The following is a 21,891-nucleotide window of genomic DNA, read 5'->3' on the forward strand; positions in this document are numbered from 1 at the left end:
TTAGCCTACTTAGCACCAAACAGTTGACCGTTTTTCCTAATGGAAATATTTATATAAACTGAAAATGTTGGCTCTGTATATACACAAAAAGGGTACTCTGACTGGTTTCAAACTGTGTGTTTATGATTTGTGGTTGTCAAAAGGTGATCCAATTCCATCCAGACAAGCCCTGGATTATTGTCTATTCAAGGGATAGTAGTTGTGCATTGTGGATCATCGTTGACTGTCTTAAACACTAGACAGCTTCCCTGATACTTGCGCAAACGTAACATTTAATCTAAATTAATTTGCCCATAGAGTATACACTGAGGGTGTTGTTGTCCATCTGTAGTTCGGGCTGGACTGTTCCCAGAATGCTTGTTTCCAGTCCAGGGAAGACCTGGCTTGGAGGTTCGGCTGGACTGTTCCCATGAGGAACAGGGTGAAGACTGATTTGCATATGGCTGGCTCTGAACTGGGGTGGCGAAGTGAGCTAAAGAACGATCTGTGACTGGAGGTGAGTGTCTGAAAAGTTCAGCACTCCGTCTGTCATCTCCTTGTGTTTTCGTTGTCCATGTGATGAGCAGCACCCTTCAGAAGTCTATCTAAGACAACTTGTAACTGCTTCACTCTACATTTTTAAAAAACATCTCCCGAGTGGACCTGTTTGTATTGCATTGAAATGATTTTTCCTGTCAAAATTCCTTCACATTTTCTGAAGTGCCCATCATGTGACAGGATAAAAGTTGCAACGAACAGTATGATGGAAATTGGAAACTAGATGATAAAACAATTATCTAAAACATGATGTCGGAAAAAATGAATTCCTTCTGTTTGGCAATGTTACATCCTTCTGGCCCCCTCATGGTGGCTTCAGGATTTAGGCACTCCCTTGTCCCGCTCCAGGAAGGTAAGGAATCTAGGAGTGCTCTTTGATAAGTTGACTTTCTGAAACCAAATCAGTCAGGTTAACATCATGTTTTACATCTTAATAATGTTGAAGAAAATCTTTCCCTGCATTCCACCTGATGTGCAGAAAACAGTGCTAATAGCAATTTTTAAATAAGCTACAAACCCTTCAAAATGCAGCAGCGTGTCTCCTCCTCAATAGCCCTAAATATCAGTCAGTATCCCAGGCACTACATATGCTGCACTGGCTTTCTGTAAAAACACATCGCTTTAAGGCCCTTCGCATTCCAATGATTTGTTCCTAGTATGAATTTTTGTTCATCTGTAAAAAATGTGGTGATGCTTCTAGTGAAACAGGCATCTTAAAGGTGATTATTTTTTTTGCCACTGGAAAATTGTGAAATAGTCTTCCTTTGTATACGAAGTCTGACCAATGATGTGCATTTTAGGAAGGCGCTGAAAACTGGGTTTTCTCTAAAAGTTTGGTTGGGTTGTTTTGTTCAATCATGGGCAGTAGCTCACTTTATAAATATTCCTTTCATTTAATTAAAGAATGTGGGTTCTGCCAGATAATGTCTAAAAATAGACTAAAAAAACCAGCATGAACGTTACAGGGTTGAATACCCCAGCGAAACGACGGCCAGTTCTGTCCCACTTAAGAGACAGCAACTGTGAGATATGTCTCCTTCAGACAGAGTTTCTCCTCTGATTCTAGGAAGAAGGTGGGGGTGGCCATCTTCTTGGTGAAGGTGAGAGAGACTATAACAGACATCAGCGGTTATGCACTGGCTCTTAGGCTGGTGTGGAGGGATTATTTCCTAATGGAGGCTACTGTATATGTGTCAAATGCATGCCAACAAAAAGTCTTTAGATCATTCATCCCCTATATTATTCTAATAATCATAATTGGAGGGGGCTCAGTTTAGTTATGAACAACAAGATGGGCAGATCAGGACTGATAGGCGGGCAATATTGCCGGAGGATAGGGAATGGTTGAGGCAATGGCAGATGACGTTCCAAACACCCAGATACCAAGGATTTTACAGCAGTGAGTGCATATAACGTATGCCAGGCCAGACTACTTCCTGGGATCTCCCAACATCGCAGCTCAAATAGTGGCCTCGGAAACAGATACAGTCCATGTCTGATCATGTACCAATTAATTTCATAATAAAAGTACCCAATACACTGATGCACATCAACAGCTAGTAATTATGAGATAGCCTTCTTCATAGCAGCGACAGCTCCTTCGCTAAGGCGGAGTATCATTGCCTCAGTGCTCTGCTATGATAACGCAATGGTATTATCTTTTTTAGTTTTCTGTTCCTGCTTAGGGGCGGGACTGGCTAGAGCAGGGGGAGGGGTGTGGGGGTGGACCAGTGAGCACACTCTAAGTGCGTATGACTGTTTGGCCGGCCAGTCATGCGCACATTGCATGTTGTCCACCGGCTGTATTGCACAGCCTATGTGTGGAACATGCACAGGCTCATAGTCCCTGTCTGAGCACCGAACCACGACACTCGGACAAATCACTACGCTGCTAACAGCAGTGTCGTGATTGGCTAGGGGAGGGTGTGTGCTTCCTGAGTGTCGAGGACCTGGAGGTGGTGCCAGCCTGCAGATAAGTGGATTTTTTTTTTTAAACCTCCTGCACCTCCGGTATTAAACGTGCCTTTCAGCTGGTGTCATGGGTGCCAAAAAGGCCTCATTGTCATCCATACAAGGTAGAATAATATTGATAAAGTTCATGATTGAGGTCCTCTTGTCTGTGGAGTTTGGAATCCTGGTGCGTGTCAAACTCCACAATAACTGAGACCCTTTTCCCTGAGTTCGCAAGCCACGCTCGTAGGGAGCCAGTGCGGTCTCCCTCCACATGTGCCCGAACCATGTAGTTCTTGTAATCAATGTAAACAAAGGGGGGGGGGGTGAAGAGCTATATTTTTAAAGAGGTCCTACACCTGTGCCCCTCCTAAAGCAATGCACTCCAACACACTGACTGGGGTTGTTCACCTCTTGAGAAAAGGGGTGAGCCCTAAGCTCAGTGGAACCAAAGACCTGGTCAAAGTGAATCCTGGGGATCTGAATGATCAGATCTTAGTGCCCTCACACACCGGGTAGGTTGTCATGCTTCATCATAGGGCGCTCCTTGTCAGGTCCACAGATACGGCTATTTTTATTGCTCAGTCCTGCAGGGTGTCCTGGCATGAGGTGCGCTTCTAGACCCTCCTCAGGTGGTACTGCTTTGGGATCTGTTCAAAAGATGAGGAATCTGCATAGAAATTTCAGAAGTTACTTACCCTAGATAACACTCTTTCTGACGGACAGTCTATTTAACCTCAGATTCCTCACAGCCCTCCCTGTTCTGTGTAGTAGGCTATTAGGTGTAAATATGGTTATGTTTTGGATTCTGCACACTGTCACGGTTCTCAGTCTACTTCCGATCTGCTTTTATGGGTGTGGAAGGCTATATTGTAAACTGATGTCAGGGCGCAAGGGTGGCACCTGTATTCTGCTTCGCACTGTCACTTTAGGAGATGAGACAAGGCTGCAGCAAAGTTGATGGTACGTGGAAGCAATTGATGGAAAGGGATCAAAAGGTTAGAAATCAGATGTTAGGGACAGTATCCAATTGAGAGCATTCGCGAAGGCAAGCAACTTTTATTCGATGCTTGTGCATTTAAATGAAGATACCATGACCGTATAGGAAACCTTGCATATCTGTAAATATTACTAATTTGTCAAAAGTAATAAACACTCTCCCAACTCTAATATCAAAAGAGGAAGATGATGGTCCTTCCTCTAGTAATTCAATTAAAACAGACCAGTACTGCTCAGTATTCCGTGATAGTTGATCAGCTTGCTATCTTTAAATATGTTGCCCAATTTCTATCTGATGAGATTTCTTCATTTCCTGTATGTTAAAAAAAGGTGGTAAAGCCTCTTGCTTCTTTAAGCTTCACATTTAAAAATTAATAAATATGCTGTTACCTTCAGGTAGGCATCTGCTCCAAGATAATTTTGGTAAAGAAATGGCTTTCATTGATTCTACACATAGACTGCAACATTCTGGGTTTGTGAATTTAATAAAAACATCCATGGTTTAAAACTATGATTACAGGTAAATCGTGTTTTTGTTTTGTCTTTAAGAAGCCAAGTTATTCTTGCTCCAACTCCCAATGTGCTGTGTAAGTTAAAAGGAATGTATTTATTTTTCGCAGCAACCAAACACAGCTTTCATTTCAAAAAAGTTTAGCTACAAGCTGTTGAAGACCGGGACTTTGACACTTGGTGTGTCTTCTGACTTCAAAGGATATGTTGTGGGTCAGGTTATAAAGCTGCAAACGGACATTGAGAACAAATCTGGGAAGGACACTGGGTCAGTCGTGATCAGCCTGATACAGGTAGGAGTGTTAGTTGAACCAGTCTGATTGCTATCTTTGGGCTATCTGTTTTTTGTTTTCTACTTATCTTTATTGGCATTTCAAAGTTGTTCACAGATATTTCCAGATCCGGAACATTGATAAAGTGGTTCTCCCACTTCTTAGTATCCAGTACATCAACTTATAGCCTAATTCGGCCCTTCCTCCAATCATGCCAGTGAGTTACAAGAAACTGTCCCAATACCCCTATCCTGTGTCAAATTCCCATTTGTCGCGCTAGGTATATCTTATATGTGCAATCCCTATAGCGTGAATGTCTCTACTGGGGCATCCCTGTGAGCCATCCATGAGTTAATTTGTCAGGGTTACTCCTTCTCCTTCTCCCCGGCCTGCGTTGTCTGAGTAGTTTGTGGCTGTGGATCCCGCAGATACGCTAGCCTTGCAGCCCATGCCCATAGGTCCTCCAAATTGTTAGCTGTACGGACATGCTTCATGCACACTGCCTCTGTTAATGCCCACTCACACGTCTTTATTCCAGGTCTCTACCAGGGGAAGTGTGTGGCATTGCCATGTTATCGTAATTCTCTTTTTGCTAAAACTAGCCCCAACATAACAAATTTCCTGCTCAATTTCTTTTTTTGATTGGTTAGTAGCAATCCCAGTAATAGTGTCCATATCTCCCTGGGTATTGCCCACCCTGTGGCACCCCGTAAACGGGTCGGTATTGTCTCCCAATATATCATCAGAGTTGGGCAGGACCATTCCATATGTATTATTTCGTAAAAGGTGGGGGTTGGGCCTGTTACTAGCACCCCGACTGGGCCTCTTATAAAGTAATAACACCAGTTTCAGTGTCCGGGTGCTCTAGTCAGTTTATAATATTTCGTTTACATAAACACATTTACAATTATAGTGGCCTTGAAGATTTATTTCACACACTTTTTTGCTTTTTAAATGATTTTAAACATTCATAGCATGTCTTTCTTAGAAGGGCAAATGTTCTCTTTTTCACATATATACATTTCACAGTGATAATTAAACAAAAAATGTAGGAAGGAAAAAATCAAAAAAAGTACATAAAAAAAATTCAAAAAATGTTTTAGGGGCTGGCCAACAAAAAAAACAGGGACCGCTACAAACCGCAACCCTGGGAGATGTGCACAAGGCGCCAGTATTACAAGTCGTGAAAAAATCCCCTATAATTAATTAATCCAATAAAATCCTCACTAAAGTACAATAATCCGTTTCAGAACTTGGACTCAAATTCATCACCAGTCAAAAACCGGATCTGGTACAAATGAAGATGGAAGCCATGGAACTATTTCGTAAGGTATGACTAAATGTATTCTTTAAGAGAAAAGAATATACTAATAAAGCTGAAGTATCAGGTTTGCGCAACAAGTCTACATTTTGTCCGCCTACCTACAGCCTTCCCAAAGAAATTGCATCATTTGAACAAGTCATACTCTCAACCAACTGAACACACGGAAGATGTACACAAAGAACAATTTGCCTCGAGAACAAAGACTGGCTATTCAAGCTTTGAAAGAAGACAAAGATATCATCATCAAGCCGGCCAAGAAAGGCGGAGCCACAGTAATTTGGTCCTAAGACTCTTATCTGACAGAAGGAAGAAAACATGTTTTTAACCAAACCTGGTACAGACGCATTCCCTGTGACCCGGTAAAAGAAATCCAGAATTAAACTCGGAGGATTGCAGATGAAGGACTACAAGCTGGAATCTTGGGCCCTAAAGAATATGAATACCTCACCAAAAAATATCAAAGAAATTGCTGTACTGTATATGTCGACATATGAGGAAAAACAAGTTTACAAAAACAACCCATTCGTCAACCAAATATCTATCACCGTGGTACTAATATATTGATAACATTTGGTGCATTTGGAAGGGAAGCAAAGAAGACCTTTTAAAGTTCCACATTTGGCTAAATGACAGAAATCCAGACATAAAGTTCAGCCGGCCCACTGTGAAACAAGTTTTACATTTCTGGATGTAGAATTAAGACCCTCAGAAATGGGATTAATAACCACTCTATACACCAAACCTACAGATAAAATACTGCTTTGCATTTCAAATGTTTCCACCCCAAAAGCTTGAAAGTTAACTTACCGTGTGCTCAGTTTTTGACAGTGAGACGTAACAGCATGCGGAAGGAGGACTATGACCTCCATTCATACATGTTGATGGAAAAACTTACAGAGAAAGGCTACCCACTGAAATTATTGAAACACTCAAGCAAAAGGGCTTTGTTTTCACCAAGAGAAGAATTGCTGCATAAAAAGCCCAGAGCACCATTGAACCGACTGGTATGTGTATCAACGTTCGGTCCTCACACTAATGCTTTTAAAAAGGTCATTTTGCAAAACTGGCATCTCATTGAAGGAATGGATGAAGAACTTGTAATCGGGGCCACAGATAAAAAGCAGAAGAAACCAGATAACTTGCGTTCCTTCCTTAATCTCTAACCCATTCAAGGTCACCACAAATGTGGAAACTAACTGGCTTGCAGCTGCACCGTTGAGGGATCGGTCTTTACAAATGGTCGCGAACAAAGAACACATACTGAGTTTTCAAATTGTAAAACTAGAAATGTTTATGCAATCATTTGCCCATGCTCACAAATGTACATTGGGAAAACCACCCAGGAGGTCAAACAAAGGATCACGCAACACCGTTCCAGAATAAAGTGATGAGTGCACCCTTAGTGAATAATTTCCAAGATCTGAATCACAACGAGAAAGAATTCAACTGGACAGTCCTCAGTGTCATCAAGCCGAACCCCAGAGGAGGGGATCCAGAAATTGTATTAACGAGGAGAGAAGCCTGTCTGATAATGAAATTTATTATGGCTTCTCGAGTATTGAACGAAATGACTGAAATCAGCAGACTATGACTTTCAGTTACAACAGCATTGGTTATAAGAGATGTCAAAATAACTGTTTATGCGTGACATATTGCCATTTAACTGCACAGTTTAAGGTGTGCTTAACAATTGGACTTCTAATCCCAACATGCATCACAGCATTGCAGCTTATGTGCTGCGCACAGTCTATTAGTAATGCCTAAATACAAAAAGTAACCTGGAGCTTTTGATGAGGTCCTCCACAATGCTCCAAAGGAATACGAAAAACGGCAGAATGTGCAGTTCCTAACAAGGGGGCGGGGGGGGGGGGGGAGTGGAGGGGGAGGAAGCAGGTCTCTTATTGAATGCCCTCACACATCCATCAAGGTGTTATGCTTCATCATTGGGTGTTAGCGATGCCTGCCTGATCCGTCCTGCCTTTATCCATTCCGCGTTCCACAAAAAGCTACCGGTCAACTAAGGAGGAGAAAGGAATTAATGTGCTTCATTCAGAAAGGCATGTGAAAATAAACGGTTAGTTTTGGCATTGCGCGTTATTAGTCTACTTAATCATCACAAACGTACTGATTCAATGTTTCAGATTCTTTTGGACACGCCATTCTAAAACACCATGGAAGTCGCACCACAGGAAGCAACCAATGTGTTTCACTTAAGGCAAGTTCAAACCAAGCGTGGTTAAAATGTTTACTCTGTCTACATGAGCTCCATGAGGACTTTTAAACATGATACAATGAAGCATGATACATTGTTTCAATCTTTTCCGGCACGCCAGTCTGCCAAAGATTTGGAACAACTCAAGTACGTTTGAATACTGCAGATGACGGACTATCATTAAGAGCAGGCAAGTTTGTTCAATTAGTAAATTGGCAGCATAATCAAAATGAGTCATTAACAGCCGCTACAGAAGTCTTACCTGGTATAACTCTAAACATTGCTAGATCAGCAGATGATATTACGAAAAGATGTGCGTACCTGCCAACAGGATAATAAATTGAATCCATAATTTGATTTCCCCCAAGAAATAATTTTCAACATGTAAGGAATAGTTGCACTTACGAAGACACTTCTATGATCAGAATCCACAACGTGCTCCAGTAGTGTACAATGAGGAGAAAGGTACAGCCCTAAGCTATCACCATTTAGTAGGATGGTAAATAGGGATTGGTTTAATATTCTAAAATCTTGTTTTATGTCACATTTTTTAGCACTGACCAAGTCCTGGTCCTGAGGAGAACCCCAGAAATTACAAAAGTGTTCAAAACGCGTTGACTAAGCTAGTTGGGGAAGACATTACCCGAACATACTAGCAGCAGTCCGGAAACACGGCATAGCTCCTATTCTTGTACTACACAATCCCAACTACCTTTCACTGGCAGGATGTATAACATGGTTGAAGTTTAAATGTAAACTCCGCCAAGTGTTTTGTTCTTAGATTGAAGGACTGGTCTATTTTCACTATTGTTTTGGTTTTCTCATTTAGATATGATTTTTTTAGTATGTTTAATTATCACTGTGAAATGTATATATGTAAAAAAGGGAAAATTTGCCCTTCTAAGAAAGACCTGCTATGAATGTTTAAAATTATTTCAGAAGCAAAAAATGAGGGTGAAATAAATCACCAAGGCCACTATAATTGTAAATGTGGTTTTTTAAGCGAAATATTATAATTTGACTAGAGCACCCGGACACTGAAACTAGTGTTATTACCTGATACGTATTAATTTGGTGTCCCTCACTCTGCATTGGGGACAATCACCTCAGCGGTCTGCGCATATTCTGCTATGTGTCCATGGTGAAAGATATGACTGAGGTATAAAATGATATTGAATAAGTTTGAAGTGTGCATTAGTGCTTATAGTCATGACTTCCTGCTGAATGTTTTCTCAATCGTTTATAGTGAGAGGATCCCCAATTGTGCCTTCCAATTTGCTTGTACTGGGAGTGTCCCTCCGGGATCGTCGTCTCGGAGTGCCCGATACAGTTGTGAAACCAGTCGATGACCTGTGCCATATATAGCACACATTGCTGGAGGGGCTCCTCCGGAAAGAATGGCCAACGCTCGCGAGCCACTCTGGATCTTTTCCCGTATTGTAGGAACTGTCCTGATCCTAGTGAAAAGGAGCTCTCTGCCTCTCTTCAGGTTAAAAAGTGCCCACTATCAAGTAGATCTCCCATCAGTTGGCAGCCCCCCCATGCCATCTTCTTATCGGCATGGCTTACGCTATTTGCTGAAAGGGTTTCACCACCCATGGTGGCATATCCAGGACATAAGGCGCATTTCGTATTACCCTGTGGACCACGTGCTCCCATACCTCTGCAACCTATCTTATAATGTAGGGCAGGCCTACAGGTACCCTGGACCCAAGCATCAAGAGCACCAGTAAGGATCGAGCCCAATATGTGCCTTTCAGTAGCTGTTTTACCCAATTCTCATTATCGTCTAAACAGCGGACTGCATGTTGCAGTTGGGAGGCCATTTATTAGAGCTCCAGGCGGGGCACCTCTACCATCCCCCCTGCCCTCTCCCCCCCCCCCCCCCCCTCCCCCAGCCTATGTCTTTTGCATAGTTTTTATCCATACACGTTTTCGTTTAGAGCCCCGTAGGCGCTCCATCATCAGACCATCTAATATTCAGAAGTATTATTTGGGGATTTTGTAAAGGGAATGCCGTAGGGCATCGAGACATCGGGGAAGAATAATTATTTTCGCAGTGGCTATCCTCCCCATAAGGGATAGGGGCAGGTCCCTCCAGAACTTAAGAGAACATCGTATACTCTATGATGGTCCTTTTATTAAGGTTCAGATATGCCGAGGTAGTGTTTGCAAGCTTGTTCACCAAATACCGAGTCCCGTCAGCTACCCAAGGGAATCCCACCTCAGGTAGCACTTCAAGCTGACCCATCACCAGCCTACCGAGTGAGACCAATTTAGATTTCCTTATGTTATTGTGGATCCCTGAGACGGTCTCAAATCTATACAGGACATCTAGAAGGATATGTATCGACTGTTCTGGTTGTCGGGCATATACTAGTGTGTCATCCACGTATAGGTAGACCACTTGGTGGATGTCTCCTCCAGCGGCGGCCAGCATGAATCTGGGGTACTGGGGATGATTGGGAGGAGGGGGAGGGGGTAAAGGGGTATCATTATAAAAAAAGAAAAATTCACTTACCTCCTCGCCAATTTGTCCCATGTCATCTCTCTTCCACCGAACAGGAAGCAGCCAGGCTCCCCTAAACAAATCACACTGCTGCAAGGCAGCATTGTGATTGGTCTGAGCACCGTAGTTAGATGCTGAGACGCGGACTGGGGGCCTGAGAATGTTCTCCATTCAGTCTGTAATACAGCCTGCATGGAGAACATGCCAAAGTGTGCATGACTGTTTGGCAGGCCCGAGAGTGCCCGGTCAAAGTATCATGCGCACTTTAGTGTGACCACCACTCCTCCCCTGCTCTGTCAGCAGAGCAGCCCTGCCCGCCCTCATGTTGCAGCAGCAGGAAAGAATAAAACGATAATAACCACCTTAAAATTCTATTTTTCCTTTTTCTTACTGCTGCACAGCAGCAGTAGGGCGACGCTTCTCCGCCTTAGCGGAGGAGCCGCCACAGCTCTCCCCAAGAAGTATTCTCCAGGGAGCCGTCTGTTCTCTTCCAGGGGATCCTCGTCAATAGTCATAAGCACTGAATATTCCTGCCCACGTGTGGGGACCCTGAAAATAATATAAAATTATATATGGAAATCATATATATACAGCTCTATCTATCTATCTATCTAGAGTTAGAGTTAGAGAGAGAGAGAGATATAGAGAGAGAGAGATAGATAGATAATTTTTCTCATACCAATGTAGCCCCCAATAGGAGGCTAAACAATGTAATTACACACACAAAGACTGTATTTGCCAATATATATAAAAATACAAGAGGGCAAATAGCACTTGAACTCTGTTTTTTTTAATGAGCAAAGTACTCGTAAATAGCAAACTGCAAATAAAGTAGACATTGTTAGCCTACAGGCTGCATTGTAAACCAATAGCATAGCATAGAAAATGAAAGCATTTTCACCAAAAACTGGCACCGTGCCTTTAAGGCAGCCATGACCCCTAGCTTCCCATCATGCCTCAGGGGTGACAGTTAGGTCAGTTGTTCTTTCCGGCTCCCTCAGTCTGGACCCTGGATTTTCAGCTCTTCCGTTTTTGACTTTCTGTCAAAACAATCTGATAATTTTCTGCTTTTTGTGCTTTCACTGGACATCTTTTTGCCTTAGAGTGAGAGTGATACCTTTTTTGTGTTCCAGAAAAGGTTTATTTTCTTTAAAAATGCCTTCCTGTGGCAAGAAGGCCAGTACAAATACACACTCTGTGTCTATTCTCTGTCTCCCTGAGTCTCACAATTCTAACAACTGCCATCATTGTAAGAAGTTGTCGAGAAGGACCATCAAGGACAGGGCGAGGATTCGACTTTATGGCCTCTCTGAAAGTGGTAGGTCTCCTGGGAGGCAGCAGAAGAAGAGAACTCCGTCGACGTCGAAAGGAAAAGTCCCGACCTGTTATCCGTCAGCGTCTGGATCGACGTTGAAGCTACCGACGACTAAGAAATCGGCGTTGAAGACTTCGATGATGCCAGCGCATCATCAATCTACAACGAAATCCTCATCGACGAAGGTAACCGGTCCTCCGTCGACGTCAACCAGGCGACGCTCTACGTCGAGAGACAGGTCTCCGTCGGCGACGGCTGGGTGTTCGACGTCAAGGCCCATCACTCCGTCGTCGCATCGACGTCGAGGCACATCGCTCCGTCGTCGCCTCGTCAGCGGCGATCGACAGACTTAAGACAGATTTAAGACAGACTTAAGACAGACTTAAGACAGACTTAAGACAGACTTAAGACAGACTTAAGACAGACTTAAGACAGACTTAAGACAGACTTAAGACAGACTTAAGACAGACTTAAGTCTGTCTTAAGTCTGTCTTAAGTCTGTCTTAAGTCTGTCTTAAGTCTGTCTTAAGGCAAACTTAAGGCAAACTTAAGGCAAACTTAAGGCAAACTTAAGGCAAACTTAAGGCAAACTTAAGGCAAACTTAAGGCAAACTTAAGGCAAACTTAAGGCAAAATCCTAACTTCTGTGAATACCAAAAGTAGTAAGTTTAGGATTTTGTCTTAAGTTAGTTCTGTGAATCGGGCCCCTAGAGCGAGGAGAGCACACAGATCCCCGACTCCATCCTCTTCTTCCACTCGTACGTCCCACAGAGACTACTCGCCTTCTTTGACACACAGTCCGCCGTCGAGGGTCTCTCTGGTGGACGGCATCTACACTTTTCAGGACATTCTTGGCAGAGGGACGATAAAGCTGGGCATCCCTATGCCAACTCGTCAAAGCAAGTCCTCTGTGATTTTTGAGACTACACCAAAGAGCAGCATCTAAGCCTCTGCTTCCCTTGGTACCAGGCCTCATAGAGCCAGTGATGGACGTCTTTCTCACACCGGCGAGTGTTAAGACCGCCCCAGATGGCAGTCTGATGTTTAACCAGGTCATCCGTGCTGCGGCGGATGGAGCTATCCTTTCGGCTCATACTTATGCTCATGGGGCTCAAGCCAAATGCGCAGTCACGCATCCTCAATCTTCCTTTCTCCAGTTCCTCTCTGTTCGGGACTCACACGGATGAAGAGATGTCCCGGATGAAAACAGAGCTGGACACGTTGAAGGCAGTGGGCCTTGAAAAGAAGGAATTCCGCAAGAGACTCCCATCTTACAATCGGCGATCCTCCCAACAGAGGGTTCAAACCCCTGATTGGCAGAAAAGACGTTCCTCCAGAGGAGGAGGAAATCAGCGTCAAGGCAATAACTCCGCCAAGACGCAGACAAAGCAATGAGTAAATACTTCCCCCATCACCGTTCACCACTCCAGTGGGGGAAAGTATCGCAAATCATCTCGAAGAGTGGCGAGCTATCACAAAGGATCACTGGGCGTTAGCTATGCTGCAGAATGGGTACTCTCTAAGTTTTCAATACCGTCCCCCCTCAAACCCTCCAGTTCCATCATCGTGTCACCAGTTCAAGCTCTCGCAGAGAGATGTTGCTACCCTTCTCAGAAAGTCGGCCATCGAGAGGGTGCCAGTATCTCAGAGGGAAAGGGGTTTACTCAAGATACTTCTTGGTAAAGAAAAAGGGCCAAAAGGCAGAATACAGACCCATTCTGGACTTGCGGACCCTCAACCAATCAATCAAAAAGGAGAAGTTTCGCATGTTGGCCCTCCATCAAATATATCCACATCTCAGGCAGGGGGATTGGATGTGTTCGCTGGATCTGCAAGATGCATCACGTCCCGATCAATCAGCATCACAGACAATACCTACGATTCCTGGTGGAATCCTCCCATTACCAGTTCAAAGATCTGCCCTTCGGGTTGAAATCCGCCCCCAGAGTGTTCACGAAGTGCATGGCGGTAGTGGCAGCTGCACTGCGTCGAAGGGGCATCTTTGTGTACCCGTACTTGGACGAGTGGCTGTTGAAAGGTCCTTCTCCAGACAGCGTGAGGAGTCCTTTCTTGAACTGTCTCGAGCTGTGTCACTGGCTGGGCCTGCATGTGAATGTAGTCTAGTCAATTTCACAGCCAATGCAGAAAATACATTTGTTAGGAGCTCTGCTGGACTCCGAGGTAGGAAAAGTGTTTCCTTCAGATGAGAGACAGTGTTCCCTCATACAGAAATGCAAGCTGGTTCTGCACAACTGAAAACTGCCTGTACGTCGGATTGCCTCCCTGCTAGGGTCGATGGCATCCTGCATCTTCCTGGTTCCCAATGCCAGACGACGAATGTGTCCTTTTCAGCAGGATCTGGAGGACAAGTGGGACCAACAGACAGCTCGCTGGGACGAAAAGATAAGTCTATGGAACGTGGCACGAGCGTCCATACCTAGGTGGATGAGAAAAGGAAATATGCAAGTCGGAATTCCTTTTCATCAATCTCCGCCTGCTCAGACGCTGATCACGCCGCTTCACTGCAGGGTTGGGGGGCTCACATGGGTCCTCTCCAGACTCGAGGACTATGGTCTCCAAAAGAGCGATCCTACCACATCAACATGCTAGAGCTGAGATTAGTTCACCTAGCCCTCAAAGCTTTCCTTCCCTCGATTCAGGCATGCTCAGTATTAGTACAGCCGGACAATACAACCACAATGTACTACCTGAACAAACCGGGGGGAACTCGCTCACGCATACTTTCACTGGAGGCTCAAACACTCTGGCGTTGGCTCCTGGCGCGGAATCTGTCAGTCACAGCAGTCCACCTGCCGGGAGAACAGAACGTGAGAGCGGATGCTCTCAGTCGTCATTTTGAAGACAGAGAAGACTGGGTTCTCAACGACGAGGTCGTCTAAGACATCTTCCAGTCATGGGGTCGTCCCACCATCGACCTCTTCGCGGACAACGAAAATATGAAATTCCGAGACTTCGCCTCAAGGTTCTACCGACCAGGATCGAAAGGGAATGCCCTTTTGATAGACTGGTCAGGGGCATTTGTGTACGCCTTTCCACCTCTTCCGCTAATCCCAAAGGTGGTGACTAAGCGGTCTCATTCGTGCACGAGGATGATGCTGATTGCCCCGGACTGGCCGAGAAAGTGGTGGTACCCGGACCTTCTGCACCTTTCAGAATGCCCTCACAGGAAGCTGCCGTGCAGACCGGACCTGCTGTCCAAGATGAACGGGAGGATTCATCACCCCAACCTTCCCTCACTGAACTTGGCAGCCTGGCTCCTGAGGTCCTCCAGTATGGCCACCTAGGACTACCGCAGGACTGCATGTCCATTTTGAAGGAAGCAAGAAGACCGTCCACGAGGCATTCGTTTGCATGCAAGTGGAAGCGGTTTTATATGTGGTGTATTCAGAACAATTATAATCCAGCCAAGGGTCAGGAAGAGGTCATCCTGCCTTACCTACTTTATCTGGCGAAAGCAGGGTTGAAGTTTTCTTTCATTAAGGTGCACTTAGCAGCGATAACTGCATATAGATGCTCACCTTCTCAACCTTCTTTATTTCAGTTACAAGCTGTTAAGGATTTCTTACAGGGTTTAAAGAAGGTCTACCCTCCGGTCCGGCCTCTTTCACCACCCTGGGAGTTAAACCTGGTGCTATCAAAATTGATGGGTCCGCCTTTCGAACCCATACTGAAAGCAACCTTACAACATCTTTCTTGGAAGGCGGCTTTCTTGGTAGTGATCACGTCAGCTCGCAGAGTAAGCGAAATACAGGCTCTCTGCTCTAAAGAAACTTATATAGTTTTCCATCTTAATAGGGTCGTGTTGAGAACGCACCCCCCTTTCCTTCCTAAGGTGGTGTCAGATTTTCATGTAAATCAGACCATCTCTCTACCCACCTTTGTTCCCAATCCCTCCACTCCAGCTGAGAGTTCCTTACACTCTCTGGACCTGAAAAGGGTTTTAAAATTCTATCTGGATAGGTCCAGATCTATGAGAAAATCTGATGAACTATTTGTTAACTATGGGTCGATCAGAACTGGTTTTGCAGCTTCAAAGCGGTCCATCTCCAGATGGATAGTGTCATGTATCAAACTTGCTTATCAATTAGCGCAGAAGCCCCTTGGGTTTACTCCCAATGCGAACTCTACCAGAGGAAAAGCGGCTACTACTGCTTTTCTTCATAACGTGCCCATGTCTGAAATATGTAAGGCGGCAACTTGGAGGTCCGTCCATACATTTACAAGGCACTACTGTCAGACACCAGAACAGACACCCAAGTAGGCCAGGCCTCCTTGAGGAATATGTTCAACAGCATATTTGGGCCACTTTTTTATATACTTTCTAGATGTTTGCTGGATTTTGAACATTTCTATGTGTGTTCAATTAAATTAAACAATATGAAATAAAATCTCGTATTGCAACTAATTTTAATACATGCTGTTATGTAAAGCATTGTTTCCCTCAGTTGTGTTCCACTGGGACCATTTTCTTCTGTTCTAGGATTTTCATAGCCAGATTTAGAAATGACATCGGTCTATATGAACTGGACAGCAGGGGGTCTCTGTCAAGTTTCAGGATCAAAAACACCATGGCCTCCCTCATGGAGGCTGGTTTAGACTGAGCTTTCAATGATTCATTGCAGTCCTCTAATAGGTGGTCCACCAGTTGAAAGGGCGAACCTCTGATAAAACCATTTAGGCAGTGCTCAGCGCCAGGACACCCTTGGGTATAAGTGCGCTTTAAAACCTTTACTAACATAACATAACTCTGTCGGGAGACCATCGCTCCTAGGGCTGTTCGCCGGCTTGAGGCGCTAAATGGCTTTCAGTACTTCCTCCCTTGTGACAGGTGCTCCGAGGACCGCTGATGCCTCCGGATCCAGCTGCAGCAGTTCTGCAGAGGCCAAAACATCTTGAATGGCCTCTGGCTGGGGGGGGCACCTGCCTCCCATACACCTTGGCTACATGCGTTGCCAACGTTTCTATGATTGCACGTTGTGTATACGCCATTTATCCAGTATTGGGGTATCTTTCATAGATTCACATGCCTGAATCATTCCCCATCATGGGAGTCCCATGGTACTTATAATAAAGTAGTAAATAGTAAATTCCATAGGCTATCATGGAGGTAACCATGATTTCAAAAGCCTATCAGCCTCCTTTTAAAACAAGCATTTGCAATGCAATAGGTCTCGCATTTGCAAGAGTTTGAGCTATTGGCATTGTAAATGACAATGCCTTTTATTTATCTGTCTGGATAATTAACACATAAATAAAAGGTAGTGTCACTTACAATGCCAATAGCTCAAACTCTTGTAAATGCGTTACTGTAAACACACAAAAAAAGAGCATGCATTAGGATATAGGAGACCCTCACAGAAACAGCATACAGCATGGTACAGAACATCTGCACTCAGAAACAACATACAGCATTTTATAGGACAGAGTGATAGAGCAGACCCTCACACACAAACAGCACACAACATGCTATAAGACACTCATACACAAAGAGAATTGTGTATGGTACAGCAGATCCTCACTTACAAACAGCATACCACATGATATAGGAGACCCTCACAGACAAATAGCATACAGCACATTACAGGACAGACTCACACGAACACCATACCATATGGTACAGGACAACCACATACACAAATAGCATACAGCATGGTATAGGACAACCCCACATGCAAACAGCATCCAATGTAGTCCAAGAAATTCTCACAGCGAAAAAAAAGATTGCAGCAAACCCTCACACACAAACAGCATACAGCATGATATAAGAGACCATCACAGACAAACAGCATGGTACAGAACATCCACAATCAGAAACAGCACACCGAATGTTACAGGACAGGGTGATACCGTAGAACGTCACACACAAACCGCACACAGCATGGTACAAGAGAGCCTCATAAATAAAGAGAATATTGTATGGTACAGTAAATATACATAGCAAACAAATGGCATCCTGTGATAAAGAGAATGATAAACAATACGAAAATATCTTCAAATGCCACCATGGACAAAGAAGTAAATATAATATAGTGAGTCGCATGAAATACGAAGGAAGATTTCAAATAGACTAAAGATTGAATTGTTATAATCTCTATCACACTCGGACCCTATCATTTCGTGCAATACAACATCCTGGAGTTAGATGCAACAAGAATCACAGAAACTACACAAAATGAAAAATGCCATAGACTAGTTCGATTGCGTGACAGAAACCAATTGCATCCTTAACTGGGTTAAAAACACAGCCAGAAGCCGCTGACACCATTCAATGGGACTCAAACTTGTTAACATACACTATGGCATTTAATAGACAGCGACTGCACATTTAAGGAGACAACGGTTGAGTGCTGGTCATGGATATGGTAATGAAGGTACTTGCATTTGATTGCAGGGTTATCTGAGAGGTAACAGTCATATTATAGGAAATCTCTGCACTTCGCGCCAGAGATAGAATCTAACAGTAGCGGGAATTTACAGCTGAGTTTCTGGCCACGTAAAGGGACAGTACAGGGACTATTCAGCTGTGCTACTGCGCCTATAAATGGACAGCGACTTTTCAGCGGGGGTTCTAAACACAGTGAAATAGCGCAGGTATTACTCAGTATGGCCGTTCCTGCCCAATATACACAATGAGCAGAACCGATAGCTTTTATTTAATGTTTTGCCATCACGCCCCCATTAAAGTGTGTAATTTGGCAATTTACCCCAAACCGTTTTGAGGAGCCGGTGTATGTGTCACAAACACAGGGACACATTTGGACACATGTTGGTATCTGTCTGCATTTCAGACTCTGTTGATGTGGCAGATATGCCGGTGATATATGGCAGAGACATGAACCTAACACACGGTTCTTAAGAGACATTACAAAGTTCCCAATTGGAGGCGAGATGGAGGATAACGGTGTCATGAGGGAGGGCAGCTATCTCCACCGCCGATCCAAGGGGGGCAGCTGTGACTGCAGGCAGGATTAAGGTGGGGGCACAAGAGTTCGGAGTGGTTTTAAACAAACTGAAGTGGAGGTACCAGGCTCCCTCCACCAGTGAACATGCAGAAAGGAGCGGCCTTTGTTTACCTGGCTCCGTTTCTTCTCTCTCCGCCGCTCCGCCTTCTTTCTTAACTTCTGTCTGGAGCGTGATGCGAAGCTGACCAGGAGAGGCGGGAAGCCGCAAGTTTTGCGAGAGGTCTGCTGCAACAATCGTGAATAGCGGCAAAGTCTACGGGCAGAGAAGTGGCTGTGTGGCGTCAACCATGCGGACATCGCGGCGGTGCTTTCCAGGATCCCACCTCCCCCAATGAACTGCCCACATTTCATTGTAGTGATAAGGATGGATGCTCCGTTTAACGGCTGATAAGAGTGCAGCCGGAGCAGAGCTAGAGGAAGGCATGTGGACCCGGAAGTGGGGTTGCCAGTGAAATCGGAAGTGGGACACAAAAAGCAATGTTACATAGGGTACCAAATCACTACTTTGTGCGGCGATATATGCATACCCACAATCCTTTACACTACACGGAATACTTGTTTTATGTTCACTTCATTAAGTTTATAGTTTTTACTTCTAGAAAAATGCACACCAGTCCGCATACTCTTCCACATTGTGTCTATTTTTCAAAACGCAACGTAATATTCCTAAGAAAAAAAAATAAAGAGGAATCCTTGCGTATAAATCACGGAATTATTAAACAGCCTCTATTGTGCATTTCCTACTCCCACGTGAACGATGCCGCGCTGTGGCTATACATAATGAGCAGTGCCAATGGACGTCAAAACTGTGAAGCGTCTGCTGTCGCTAACCCGTAACCCGTTACCATTCAATAACTAAGTAGTTCTCAAAGGAACTGATAAGCAAGTAGAGCGTATGAAAACTGTACTTCGTCGGTGCTGCCTCGGCAGAAAACGGAAATGACGTATGGGATCGCCAACCAACCACCAGCCAGATACGAACAGCAATGCTAGAATTAACCTATGGCAAGCAGCAGGACAAATTACCCTCTATATTGTAATTACTATAGGTCTTGCGACAGCGCATGCGCTGTCTAGGCTCGACCTAAAAAGGACCAAACTCAAAACACGACCAATCAGCAACCAGCACCCTCTAGAACCTTCCCAAGAGAGGCTGAATCCCTCAGATTTTCACCACACGTCGTGTGTAAGGGAGCCTCCCTGAGCTCTGCTCAGTTCTTCATCTTTTTCCGCTAAGTTTGGTTCTTTAGTTCTAATAGAAGAATGTCTGATAAAAAAGGGTTATTTGGACCTTGTAAATCCTGCGGAAAGAAAAGAGTGCATATTGATGCTGCCCACAAAGATTGCATCCCAACCATGAGACAAAGCAGTGAAATATATGCCACACTTTCTCAACTAAAACCCTAAGAGATAGAGAGGGAAGACTTTTATTGTGGCTGAAAAGGAAGCAAAGTGCTTCATCGGATGTTGAGAGAGACCCGTCCTCCAAATCTCATAAGAGCCCAGGTCGCCTAAAGAGAGAAAGAAACATTCTAAAGTCTCTCATCTGACCAGAGAATCTCAAAAACAGGAGACGCAGCCTAAGGTCTCCTCCGAAGATTGGATGTCCCCGAAGAATGAGGGGAACCAAAGAAAAACCAGAATCTTTAAGCCATTCCAGAAGAAAAATCAGCCCCAAATCTTCATCGGCGTCAAGCTCACCATCGATGCTTATTACTTCGTCAATGGCAACGACAACGACTCTGTTGTCGTCGAGACAGTCTACAGCGTTAACTAAGTCGGTGGCTAATATTAAGGGTTCCATACCATCGACGTTACCTCTATCGTCGACGACTACGCTGTTGACTAAGGCACCACCATTGTCGAAGATCTCATCGTCGACGAAGACCTCGTCGTCGGCAAAGACCCTAACGACGACTTTGTCGACGACCCCTCCATCGTCGACAACAGCTGCACTGTCGACAGCAATTCCGCCGTCGACTGCAATATCACTGTCGACGACGTCTCCGTCGATGACAGTTTTCCGTCGACTACCTCGACGACGGCATCATCGACGAGAATTCCAATTTCGTTTGCAGGTCCATCATCTCCATTCCTACAACCTACACAAATGGAATTTAGGACACTAAAAATGGCACCACTATCTCCAAGTCACCTGTTAGATGTGGAGGACACTGATGAGGATGAGGGCCAATTTGGAACTGCGCATAGCCCTTCTGAGCTTAGCGTGAAATATCAGGAAGAAGAAGACTATGACGATGAGGAGCAATATTATCAACAGTATCCGGTCCCTCATGCTCAGTATCATCAATTTAGATACTTTGAGCAGCCTAGGCAACAACCTGCTCAATTGCCTCCGACACTATTAGTGGGTCTACAAAATATGTTGGCAGATTATAAAATGAGGTTTCCTCCTCAACAGGACAGTGTCACCGTGCCCCCACCTCTGCCTGTAGCTCCTCTAACACCACCACCTCCTGTCACACCCAGGTTAACGCCCTGTCCCATAATTCCTCTGCCTCCCAGAGAGGATCCTACCACCTCTGAAGAAGAGCCTGAGGAGGGAGAAATCCATGATCCTCCCCCACCCACGGATGAATGGGATGATTATATAGCACCAACACCGTCCCCGCCACCTCACAGTTCTTCAGATTCGCCTCCGGAGGATATTGGAGGTTTCCACAATATAATGGACAGAGCCACTACCAGATTCCACTTGCCCAAAACTGTAAATCAATTGGACTGTTTTCTTCACTACTTCAAAGAGCAATCGAGAGACAGTCAGGTCAATACCTATATTTGATCATTTGGCAAGAGGGTGTCCAGGTAATGAAGACGCCAGCTTCTGTGGTTCCAGTGCTACCGAGACTTACTACAAAATACGGGGCTCCAGAAAACTCTCCTGCATGTCTCACGGGTGATCCCAAGCCTGACTCTGTGATCTCGCACTCAGCCCACAGAAGATAAAAAAAGAAAATGCTCCCATCACATTTCCACCGGATAAGGATTGTCGCCGTCTTGACTCCATTGGAAAAAGATTTTCCTCAAAGGCAGCAATTTCAGTCAGAGCTTCTAACGCTTTAGCCATATTGCGCCGCTATGATCGGCAAATGTGGTCTGATATGGGGACAATGCAAGACCTTATCCCAGAGGAAAATAAGGAGGAATTTTATTAAATCCTTGTAGAAGGTGTAATCATAGACTTCGCAATGGACATAGCCACAACAAGCTTCCGTCAGCTAGCGGGTGCCGCCGTTCTAAGGCGCCAGGGGTGGCTAAT

At 44.6% G+C, this 21,891-nt stretch overlaps 1 protein-coding gene across 2 annotated transcripts in view; it reads left to right on the top strand.

Moving 5' to 3' along the window:
* The window catches only part of ARRDC1 (arrestin domain containing 1), a 764,178-nt gene that overhangs the window by 463,816 nt on the left and 278,471 nt on the right, over window positions 1–21,891 (top strand). For both annotated transcript variants that reach the window (XM_085611562.1, XM_085611554.1), the window contains exon 5: window positions 4,107–4,289. In XM_085611562.1, the coding sequence (XP_085467688.1) occupies window positions 4,107–4,289 (183 nt within the window). The remainder of the gene's footprint in view (window positions 1–4,106; window positions 4,290–21,891) is intronic.

Source organism: Triturus cristatus, chromosome 1_2 (genome assembly GCF_964204655.1).
Source record: "Triturus cristatus chromosome 1_2, aTriCri1.1, whole genome shotgun sequence".
NCBI classification, from domain to species: domain Eukaryota; kingdom Metazoa; phylum Chordata; class Amphibia; order Caudata; family Salamandridae; genus Triturus; species Triturus cristatus.